Source organism: Sorex fumeus, unplaced genomic scaffold (genome assembly GCF_029834395.1).
Source record: "Sorex fumeus unplaced genomic scaffold, SorFum_2.1 ptg000070l, whole genome shotgun sequence".
Lineage (NCBI taxonomy): Eukaryota > Metazoa > Chordata > Mammalia > Eulipotyphla > Soricidae > Sorex > Sorex fumeus.
In genome coordinates, this window is record NW_026606127.1 from 13338331 (window position 1) to 13349738 (window position 11408).

Consider the following 11408-nt stretch of genomic DNA (forward strand, 5'->3'; position numbering starts at 1 on the left):
TATCTGTTGTGACATTTCCCCCTTTAATTTGTGCTTCACTTTATTCATTTTCTATACTTCTGAGTACCACTAATAAACTGTTTACTTTTAAAAATAACACCAGCCCTAATTTTTTTCTCTATTTTAGATCATTTTAATTGATGTACTAGTATCCATCTAATAGATTTCTCTATTAGAATTTTATATTTATATTAAAAATTTATATTAAAAATTTTATATTTATATTAAAAATTTTATTATTTCCTCCTTTTCACTTACTTTGGTTCCCTCTGTTGATCTTTTTTCTAGCTGCTCAAGCCGTGCTGTGAAGTTATTTATGTGGAGCCTTTCTTGCTTCCTAATGAATTTTTGTATTGCTATGAACTGCCCTCTTATCACTGCTTTTGCTGTGTCCTATATGTTCTGGTATCTCGTGTCTTTATGCTAATTTCTTTTTAGGAATCTTTTGATTTCCTCTCTGGTCCACGGGTTGTTTAGCAGTAAGCTAATTTCCAAGTGTTTTAGTGTTTTCCTGTTTCGGTCTATGATTCATTTCCATTTTCAAATTATCACAGTTTGAGAGGATAGTTGAGAAAAATTTTATCTTCCTGATTTTGTGACCTAGCATGCGGTCTGTCTTGGAGACAGATAGAGTACACATTCCCTCTATGCACTGGAGAAGAATGTGTACTCAACTTTTGCGGGGAAGGTGAAGGGCTCTATGTATGTCTGCTGGGCCCCTCTCTTTCAGTCTTTCCTCCAAGGCCTGTGTTTCCTTGTTGGGTTCTTGCCTAGCTGATCTATCCAGCAATGATAGAGTGTTAAAGTCTCCTACTTCTAGGACCGGAGAGACAGTACAGCGGGTAGGGTACTTGTCTTGCATGAGGACAACTAGAATTTGATCTCCGGCATCCCATATGGAGTACTTCCAAGCACCTCCAGGAGTAATTCCTGAGCCCAGAGCCAGAAGTAACTCCTGAGCAATGCCAGGTGTGGCCCCCAAACCAAAACAAAGTCTCCTACTACTATTTTACTGCTTTCAATGTCTCCCTTGGTGTTTACTATAGTTTGTTTTCAATATTTTAATGGCCCCATCATTAGGTGCATATATATTTAGGAGTTGAGTTCTTCTTGATGCATCGATTCCTTGATCCCTAAGAAGCTACCATCCCTGAGGACAATGCGATAGTTAGTACAGTGGGTAGGGCACTTGCGGTGCAGGCGGCTGACCTGGGTTTGATCCCTGGCAACCCATATGGTAACCCACGTGCCACCAGGAGTAATTTCTGAATGCAAAGCCAGGAGTAACCCCAAGCATCACTGGGTGTGGCCCAAAGAAGCATAATGAATAAAAGAAAAAGGAAAAAGAAAAAGAAATTGCCACCCCTGAACTTTATGGCCATTTACAATTTTTTAATTTCGATTCATCGATTGCCTCGAGCAGGCCCCAGTAACGTCTCCTTCATCCTAGCCCTGAGATTATATTCAAGGCTCTTTAGGAGAATGAGACCCATCATTGTTACTGGTATTTGGCATATTTGGTACGCCACGGGGAGTTTGCCAGACTCTGCCCTGTGAGCAGGCTACATTCAATATTCTATTATTCGTTAATTTATTTTATCGAATCACCGTGAGATAAACAGTTACAAAGTTTTTTTGTTTCTTTGTTTTATGTTTGGGGTGTTTTTGTTGTTGTGTTTTCAGGCTTGGGGCTGCACTGGCAGTACTCAGGGGATACTCCTGGTTCTGCACTCAGAAACTACTCCTGTGGTGCTTGGGATGAGCATATGGCATGCAGGGATTGAACCCAGGTCTTGGCCTCCTGCAAGACAAGCACCCCACCCACTGTACTCTCTCTCTCTCTCTGGCCCGTAAATTTGAAGTTTATGTTGTCTGATCGAAGTATGCCTCCCTGCCCCTCCCCTTTTAAATGATTTTTCTTGCGATACCTGGATCTAGAATACTTTTAAATATACTTAAAATATCTTTATCAAGACAGTAGACAACAAATCATAGAGGGAAATGTATATATATATATATATATATATATATATATATGTCTTGGAGAGCCCGGTAAGCTACCGAGAGTGTCCTGCCTGCACAGCAGAGCCTGGCAAGCTCCCCATGGCGTATTCAATATGCCAAAAACAGCAACAATAATAGGTCTCATTCCCTTGACCCTGAAAGAGCCTCCAATATGGCAGCGCTGGGAAAGACGAGTAAGGGGAGGGTGCTAAAATCTCAGGGTTGGGATGAATGGAGATGTTACTGGTGCCCGCTTGAGTAAATCGATGAACAGCGGGATGACAGTGATGACAGTGATACAGTGATTTTTTTTTTATCAAAACAAACATCATGGTTTACAAAGTTATTCATAGTACAGTTGTTTTAGGCATACGATATGCCGATGTCAATCCCACCACCAGTGTGACCTTCCCTCCATCAACGTCCCATTTCCTTCCCACCCACCCCTAGCCTGTCCACTTAGCAGCAGGCACAAAACAAATTTACTTCATATAGCTTGCTCCAACAACACTTAAATGATCCGCAAATGGAATTATCAGAAAATAAATCAATAAGTCAATTTGTGATAATTGACTGCTATATTGTTTTAACCTAAGTAAATAAATAAATTAAAATCATTTGCTACTCTGTCACATCTATTCTCATTTACATAAATAAGTTCTCAACTCTGGCACCTAAAATACATTGCATTAAATTTTATTTTGCACTTAGGTCTCATTGTGGTAATAAACATGTCTTCCCTGTCATCAATAAAACTTATAAAAAATTATTTGCTAATATGTTTTGAAGTTTACATGGAATTAGGTAGGGCCTACACATGTAAAATTTGGTAAGAGTGAAGAGAATTAAGAAAATTTAAATGGGAAAATAGGAATGGGTCTTTGAAAGTACAGTGTTTAATCCTAAGACAAAGAATATTGGCTTTGTATTAGACAATATCACATATACTGCTTCAGTGTCTGCATTAATAAGCAAAATATTGCAGTATTTAGAATAACTGGAGGAGGAAATGCAGTGTTTTCTTCCCTTTAGGGGGATGCCCAGATCAACCTTGGCCCCTGTGCATAGGGAGGAGAAGAAAAGAAAGAGTGAAGGGGAGGGGCAGAAGAGACAGATGAGCAGCAAAGGGTCCCAGGCCAGGGGATTAAGGTACAAAGGTGAGGGACTGGAGCAATAGCACAGCGTGTGGGGCGTTTGTCTTGCATGCGGCAGACCCAGGTTTGATTCCCAGCATCCCATATGGTCTCCTGAGCACTGCCAGGGGTAATTCCTGAGAGCAGAGCCAGGAGTAACCCCTGTGCACCGCCGGGTGTGACCCAAAAAGAAAAAAAAAAGGTACAAAGGTGGTGTTAAGGAAGGGTAGAGCCAAATAGCCAAACCACAGAATCAATAACATTGAAATCAGGAGACCCAAACTGTTAACAACTGAACTGAGAAAGGTGCCCGTCAAGAAGGTGGACTGGACAGGGGTGAGGGGAGTATGGGTGGGAACCTTGGAACATTGACACTAACATCCTTCCACCAATGGGATCAGAGCTGCAGTATTGTATGACTAAAACTCAACTAAGAATAACTTTGTAACTCAGGGTGCTTTAATAAAACCTAAATAATAAAAAAAAAGAAATATTTTATCAAATCAGGGGACACATCCAACAGTGCTCAAGCAGGGCTTAGTCCTGGCTCTGTGCTGGACCTGGTGGGGGGGGGGGGACCATATGAGGTTCCTGGAATCAAACCGGGGTGGCCGCATAGAAGGCAAATGCTCTACCCATTGTACTATCACTCTGGCCTCAGACTAAATTCCTGACTTACAAATTTGCACTTAAGATTCCTCCATGTCAAGGAAAGAGAGGGAGGGAGGGAGGGAGGGAAGAGGGAGGGAGATGGAGGGGGAGAGGAGAGAGAGAGAGAGAGAGAGAGAGAGAGAGAGAGAGAGAGAGAGAGAGAGAGAAGAGAGAGACTGCCATAGAGGCAAGCTGGGGGGGAGGGAAATTTGGGACATTTAATAAATATAAATTGAAAAATTGAAAAACAAAATTTCTCTATGTCTTCTTTTTTTTTTTCGTGTGGAGGTGGGGTGCCACATGCAGTGGTGCTTAAGTCTTTCTTCTGGCTCCTGTGAATCCTGAATAGGGGTCACTTCTGGTAGTGCCAGGGATTGAACTGGTGTTGGCCACACGCACGACAAATTCCTTGACCCTCTGTAATATCTCTGTGTCTCCAAGGCCTCGTCTAATTGTTTCCATTACCTTTGTCACTGTCACTGTCCTCCCATTGTTCATTGATTTGCTCACGTCTCTATTTTTTTTTTGAGACTTGTTGTGACTGTGTTTTGCATATCGAATCCGTCACAGGGTAGCTTGCCAGGGTCTGCCGTGGGGGCACGATACTCTAGGTAGCTTACCAGGCTCTCCGAGAGGGGCGGAGGAATCGAACCCGGCTCGGCCGGGCTGGCTGCGTGCAAGGCAAACGCCCTACCACTGTGCTATGGCTCCAGCCATTACCTTACCTTAGTATTTGGTTGTTCGAGGTTTCTAAGCATATGTTTATTACTAGAAGTTTCCTTCCCATAACTCCTCCTACATCCCGTAAGTTTTGACACGTTGCTATGTTTCTATTTTGTTTATCTCAAGATGTTATTTTGGTGTATCTTCTTTTTGCTTTTATTTCTTCTTTGACCCATACATAGGAGGTTAAGGATGTGTAGTTTTCATTTACAAATACTTGTGAATTTTACAGTTTTCCTCATGGTACTTATTTCTAGTTTTGTCAGCCAAGTGATAGAAAAGACACAAAATATTCCAAAATTCCTAAGACTTACAATCTGAGTAACACATGGCCAACAGTAGAGAGCCTTGTATTTGCTCTTGAGAAGATCATTCTACAGCTCTGAGGTAAAGTGTTCTACGTGTTTGTTAGGTCCTTTTGATTTAAAGTGCAGGGAAATTCTGCTATTTCCTTACACACTGAAGAATTCAGACTACTCACTACCCAAACATGGGCAACGCAGTTTAAAGTATGCAGAGCTCTTGAAGAGACGTTCGTCCAGAACAGATATGCCAGTGGTCAGAGGCAAAGGAAAAGATGCTGGGCATCACTAGCGTCCAGAGAAAGGTCCCTCAGAACCACCCAGAGTGGCTGCCTCACGCGCACACTACCAAGGCTATATCAGAAGGAAAACCAAAGGAAACCAAAGGAAAATGACCTTCCGGATGAGGCTGGGCTCCAGACGCGGGGAAGAGAGTGAGCCCGCGAACACGGCTGCCGGGAAATGCGCGGGCCTGCTCTCCCCTCGCCAGGGCTAAACCGAGACACCAACGGACTCCCGAGCGCCCACGCCCCCCGCCCCCAACGCCACTCCGAGGCGGACGCGACCCAGGAGCGAAGATCAAGGGCGTAAACAGAACCCTGCACACAGCCGTGCGGGACAGCACGATCCTCCGTGACCGTGAGGGGGAAACTGTCCGCCGTCTGCCAGCAGCTGGAGGGCCGGACGCTGGACACGGCCTCGGCCTGCTGTTCCTGCCACCGTGCGGTGCGGCGCGGCGCGGCGCGGTGCGGTTCGGCGCGGTGCGGTGCAGTGCGGTTCGGCGGGCGTAGGCGTGAGTCGCCGAGTTTGCCTCCCCGCGAGGCAAAGCTCTGGGGGCGACGCGGAGCCAAAGGGAGGCGGCGGGGACGCGCGTGTGAGGGGGAGCGCAGGGGCGGCTGCGGGGAGCACGGGGGTGGGGGGGGGTGGAGACGACCGGGGCTGCTTTCCGGGGAGGTGGGCGCCCGCGAGGGCCTCCGCAGCAGGGCCAGTGCGCGTGGGGCGAGCCGCCGGAGCCCGGCTCTCCTTTCTTGGGGGGCCCTGGGCGTCCGGGGACAAGCGGGCGGGAGTGGGCGCGGGCTCGTGGGCAGGGGACGCGGACCCAGGCCGTTGGCGCCGTGGGCCGGTGGGAAACCCAGCTTCCGCCCCGTTTGAGCGACGGTCGGTCGGTCGGTCGGTCGGTCCGTCGGTCGCCGGGTGCCCTCCCGGAACCGTGAGAGACAGACAGCTGTTGCCCGGCCAGTGGTCGCCAAGTGCCCCGCCACCAGGACACACTGTGCTCCACCCCACACCAAGAGACACGTGTGACACACCAAGAGACTCACTGGCTGCTGAGCGAGTGAGGGCCGAGGGTGTTCACCAGGACACAGGCATCTCCACCCAAGTACTCGCCAACATCAGACCTTGGCATCCTGAGCAGCGGGTGAGACGAGACTGGGATCAGGCCTTCCCAGCGTGCCTCATCGAGTCTACTGCCGTGTACATGGCCGCCGTGATCGAGTACCTGACGTCCACGGTGCTGGATCTGGCAAGCAAGGAGGCCCACAACAGGGGCTGCAGGCGCATTACCCCCGAGTTCCTCGACATGGCCATCCACAATAATTCGCTGCTCTGCGACCTCCTGGGCCCCACCACCATCTCCCAGGTGTCCCCCGGCTGCTAGGAGCCGCTCGGCCTTCCCCGCACCCGCGCCCGGGGCCTGGTCGCCCTCTACGCCGGCGCCCCTGGAAAGTTTGCTGAAGCCAATACAGTGCTGAAAGAAGCCTCTGTGTGTGCGCTGCGGTCACTCTGCGAGCCGACAGGTGGGGGGGCTCCCCGCTGGGACGGCCGGGAATTCCCTGGGCTGCAGGGACTGGCGGGTGGTCGGGCTCCCTAGGCCGCGGCTGCGGGTGCTCAGGTTCCCCGGGCCGGGCCGTGGGGGACGGGGTGCGGGTGGGGGTGGGGGGCGGGGCGGAGAATGGGCTGCTGGCTGGGGGCGTGGGCTGGGCACCACGAGGCGCAGGGAGGTTCCGGGCCCGGGCCGGGCACCACGAGGCGCAGGGAGGGTCGGGGCCCGGGCTGCGGGTGAGGATGCGGGAGAGGGTGCGCTGCCTAGACTGGAGCGTGGGCGAGAGCCTCAGGGGCCCGGCGCCCAGAGCCCCGCACGCGGTGCTCATCGGTGTGCGGCTGGGGGCCTGGCCGGGCCTTCGAGGCCTTCGAGGCGCGCGGAACGCCAGTGCGGGGCGCAGGGCGGCACCCGGGGGCTGGGGGGGGGGGCTGTGTGGCAGACGGCGAGGCGCGCTGCGGGGCAGGCGTGAGGCAGCGGGCCGGGTCGGAGTGACAGTGCGGCGGGGCCCGAGGAGACAGCAGCGGCCCTCCGTCACCGCGGAAGGCGGCTGCGTCCCGACGGCGCCGGGCTTCGGCCCAGGCCAGGCGCGCGGAACTCCCTCCACGCCACGCCGCGCCGCGCTCTCCAGCCCCTTCCGGGGCGCCGGGCCCCGCGCGGGGGGAGGCGGGCGGGATCTCGCGAGCCCCCGCGGGCCGGCCGCCCGGGCCCGACCCGCCTCGCGCCCGCTACCGGCCTATCAGCGCGGCGAGTCGGCCGGCGGGGGCGGGCCCTCGGGCGCGGGCTCTCGGGAGTGGCCGGCCCGCGCGTCCGTCAGGCGCGCATCCGGGCCAGAGGGCACGGCCGGCAGCCCGGAAGAGGGCGGCGGCCAACATGGCGGCGTCCGCGGCCGGCCTGAGCGGCCTGGGGGGCGGCGCCGGCGGCGGCGGCGGCGGCGGCCTGGGCGGCGGCGCGGGCGGCGGCGGCGGCCTGGGCGGCGGCGCCGGCGCGGTGCCCGAGGCCGGGGACTTCCTGGCCCGCTACCGCCAGGTGTCCAACAAGCTGAAGAAGCGGTTCCTGCGGAAGCCGAACGTGGCCGAGGCCGGCGAGCAGTTCGCGCAGCTGGGCCGCGAGCTGCGCGCCCAGGAGTGCCTGCCCTACGCGGCCTGGTGCCAGCTGGCCGTGGCGCGCTGCCAGCAGGCGCTCTTCCACGGCCCCGGGGAGGCGCTGGCGCTCACCGAGGCCGCCCGCCTCTTCCTGCGGCAGGAGCGCGACGCGCGCGAGCGCCTCGTCTGCCCCGCCGCCTACGGCGAGCCGCTGCAGGCCGCCGCCAGCGCCCTGGGCGCCGCCGTGCGCCTGCACGTCGAGCTGGGCCAGCCGGCCGCCGCCGCCGCCCTGTGCCTCGAGCTGGCCGCCGCCCTGCGCGACCTGGGCCAGCCGGCCGCCGCCGCCGGCCACTACGAGCGCGCCGCGCACATGCAGCTGCCGCTGCTGCCCCTGGCCGCGCTGCAGGCGCTCGGCGACGCCGCGTCCTGCCTGCTGCTGGCGCGCGACTACACCCGCGCCCTGGCCGTCTTCACGCGCATGCAGCTCCTGGCGCGGGAGCACGGCAGCCGCCCGGGGCCGCCGCCGCCGCCGCCGCCCCCTGCCACCGCCGCCGCCGCCGCCGCCGGCCCCGCGGCCCCGCCCGGCCCCAGCGCGGGCCCGGCCGCCTCCTCCTCGCAGCCGCCCCCGCCGCCGCCCGCCGCCGCCGCCGCCGCCGCCGCCGCCGCTTCCTCCTCCTCGGCCACGGGCACGGCCGCCACCGCCGCCGCCGCGCCGTCGCCCGCCCTGCTGGGCGCCTTCTCCGACGTGCTGGTCCGCTGCGAGGTGTCCCGCGTGCTGCTGCTGCTGCTCCTGCAGCCGCCGCCCGCCAAGCTCCTGCCGGAACACGCGCGCACCCTGGAGAAATACTCCTGGGAGGCGTTCGACGGGCACGGGCAGGAGAGCGGCGGCCCGCTGCCCGAAGAGCTCTTCCTGCTGCTCCAGTCCCTGGTCATGGCCACCCACGAGAAGGACACCGAGGCCGTCAAGTCGCTGCAGGCCGACATGTGGCCTCTGCTGAGTGCCGAGCAGAACCACCTCCTCCACCTCCTGCTGCAGGAGACCGTCTCCCCCTCGGGCCAGGGCATCTGAAGAACCGGCCTCCGCCGAAAGAACCCCCGTCCCCCCACCCCACCCCGGGCCGGGGAATCTGACAGCCGGCCACCGAAACACCCCCCCCACCACCACCACCCACCCCCTGCCTGCCGCGTGCCTCTCCCCAAACCCGTGCGCGCGGGCCTCCTTCCCTCGCTCTCTCCTGGCGGCTCCCTCGGGCCAGGGCATTTCTCAACCGGCCACCAAAACGGCCCCGCCTGCCTGCCCCGTGCCCCTCGCCAAATCCGCCTGGGCGTCCCTTCCACCCTCCCGGTGGCTCCCTCCCTCGGGCCAGGGCATCTGACAACCCCCCCTCCCCCGTGCCCTTCACCAAACCCGCCTGGGCCTGCCGCCCGCCCTCTCTCCCTCCCGGCTAGCCCCTCTCCGTTGAGGGGGGCAGGGCAGTAGGGGACTCGGGGGCCGGTGCTCAGACTTCGGTCGTCTTGCCCCCTCCCCATGCCCCTGCTCCCGACCTCTCTTGCAGCCCGAGGAATCGAGAGCTCCTGCAAGTGGCCACTCTCCCAGAGTCTTCTTTCGCCGCGGGTACAAGGGAAAGCTGCGGCCGAGAGCGAGCGAGCGAGCGTGCGCGCGCGCGCACGCCGAGGCTCCTTCCACGGGCTCCGGCAGTGCAAAAAGCAAGAGAGAGCCGCCTCGTCCCCCTCTTCTTCCGCACGTCCGTCCCCCTTCCCGCCCCCCACCCTCGTCCCTCTGTCTGTGTTCCATGGCGAGGCCCTCCGTTGGTCCCGCTCTGTTCAAATACAACCTGATTTTACTGGGTGGCCGTTCTGACTTCTCAGCCTGTTTCCTCTCTCCTGGCGCTTCCCCAACGCGCGCAGTCTTTCGCCGGCCTCTTTCCCTAGCCCCGAATCCTCGGGTTGCTTACGTCGTGGCAGCCTCAGCCCTAAGGACCGAGCAAGCCGTCCTGAGACTCTTGTTGCCTTAGCTGGACTTCCTCTGCAAGACGGCCACAGCTCATCTGCTGCTGGTCGGGAGGCAGGAAGCGGAACCCATTCCCGTTCAGCTCTCAGATGCAGTCTTTCGTTTAAAAGCCACGAACAGCAAGCTCTGAACGCGGGCTGTGCCTCTGCAGAGATGATTTGCCCTGTCCTCTTTTACTCAGCTGCACTGCAGAGGGCGTCGGCTGTCAAAGGGGCTGGGGTGGGGGTGGGGGCCATGTATCGGTGTCAGACCATAAAGGAACTGGCCCCCGGGACTGAGGACGTTGGGAAACTCCAAACCCTGTTGGGTAGTTGAGGAGGCTGGACACCCCAGAAAGAGGTGCAGTTAAAGGTCAAAACCAGTGTAAAAGCTGAATTTGCTCTAGTTGCAAGCACGATGAGGCTCGCCAACTACCAGCTTTACTCAGTCAGACTCAACTAAACTCGAGGAACGCAGATAGGGTCACCCTACCACCTAAAGAACCACTTAAAATGTCCACCTCACCTACAAAAATAACCTTCGCAGAAACATCCAGGGTGAGGTTGGACCAAATAGTTGGGTATCATGATTTAGCCAACTTGGCACCGAATATTGATCATCCTAAGTGCACCCTTTATGAACTCCGCCATATGCTTGAAGCAGACTTCACACTCCAAATAAAAGATAGGCAAAGTACCTGCATTGATGTAACAGGACACAACTCTCCTCTGTACTACCCTAGTCAGGAGTCCTTCCCCAGTAGAGGATGCACGTTCCTTGGGTAATGTTTACTCTTCTGGCTATCCCCAAACTTAAGTAGAACCAGGTAAAGGGAACCATCTTTAGATAATGCTGAGTTGGTGCCAATTACAGTCCTTGTTTCTGATCATAGCTGGTATTCATAATTACTTTCTACCATCTGTTCCATTTGTCCTCTGCAAGCCCCTCTCCTGGTTGTGGTTCTTTAGGTGGTAGGGTGACCCTATCTGCGTTCCTCGAGTTTACTGACTGTTAGTGGACCTGCCTGAATTGGCCGATGTAGCAGTATTTAATTTATATAAATTGCGAGCCACGGCAAGTAATGGGAAGAGATCCCCTGAGAGCTTTCTACAGCTCGGATATGGGCTACCATCCGAGCCTTCATCCCTTGGTGTGGGGCATCTGTCCCATTTCCACTCGGTGGTCAGCATCTATCACCCCAACCAGCACAGGAACCCTCCCCTCTGTGGATTCAGGGGCATGAGGAGCCCCTGGCAGACTCCCAGCGCAAGAGAACCATGGTTATATGCCCTGGCGGAAGCACCTTTCCTCTGGAACGAAGACCTTGGGGCCAGCATAGCACCAGGTCTCGGGGACAGGAAGCCACCCTTTTGCTAAGTGGATCACTTGGGGTAATGGCCAAGGGTCTGGCTTACTCCCGTGCCCACACCATGATGGCTGGACCTCCTAGTGCCTGCCATCATCGAAGCAGCCTTGCGGTGAGCCCTGAGCCAGCCCTGCGAGGTGTGGGCCCTGGGTGATGCCATCACTGAGTCCTCAAAAGACTTCTTCCAGAGTCCCATCAAGACAGCAGCTTCACCACCCCAGGATGGAGGGAGACATGGTAAGGCCATGCCACTTCGTTCAGAAGCCTGTTGAGTGAACACTAGTGACTGTGGAAGGAGGCTGGCTGGTGTCCCCCTACCCCGCCCCTTGAAG

At 56.3% G+C, this 11408-nt stretch overlaps 1 protein-coding gene across 1 annotated transcript; it reads left to right on the plus strand.

The window, feature by feature from the left end:
* Positions 1-7493: 7493 nt before the first annotated feature.
* LOC130036930 (40-kDa huntingtin-associated protein-like) lies at positions 7494-9569 on the plus strand. Its single transcript, XM_056128856.1, has one exon. It carries the CDS (start codon positions 7509-7511, stop codon positions 8787-8789), a length of 1281 nt encoding a protein of 426 aa, XP_055984831.1. The 5' UTR covers positions 7494-7508; the 3' UTR covers positions 8790-9569.
* Positions 9570-11408: the final 1839 nt, after the last annotated feature.

Coding starts and splice junctions, on each gene's coding strand:
- LOC130036930 (XM_056128856.1), top strand. CDS start 7,509: ATGGCGGCGTCCGCGGCCGGCCTGAGCGGCCTGGGGGGCGGCGCCGGC.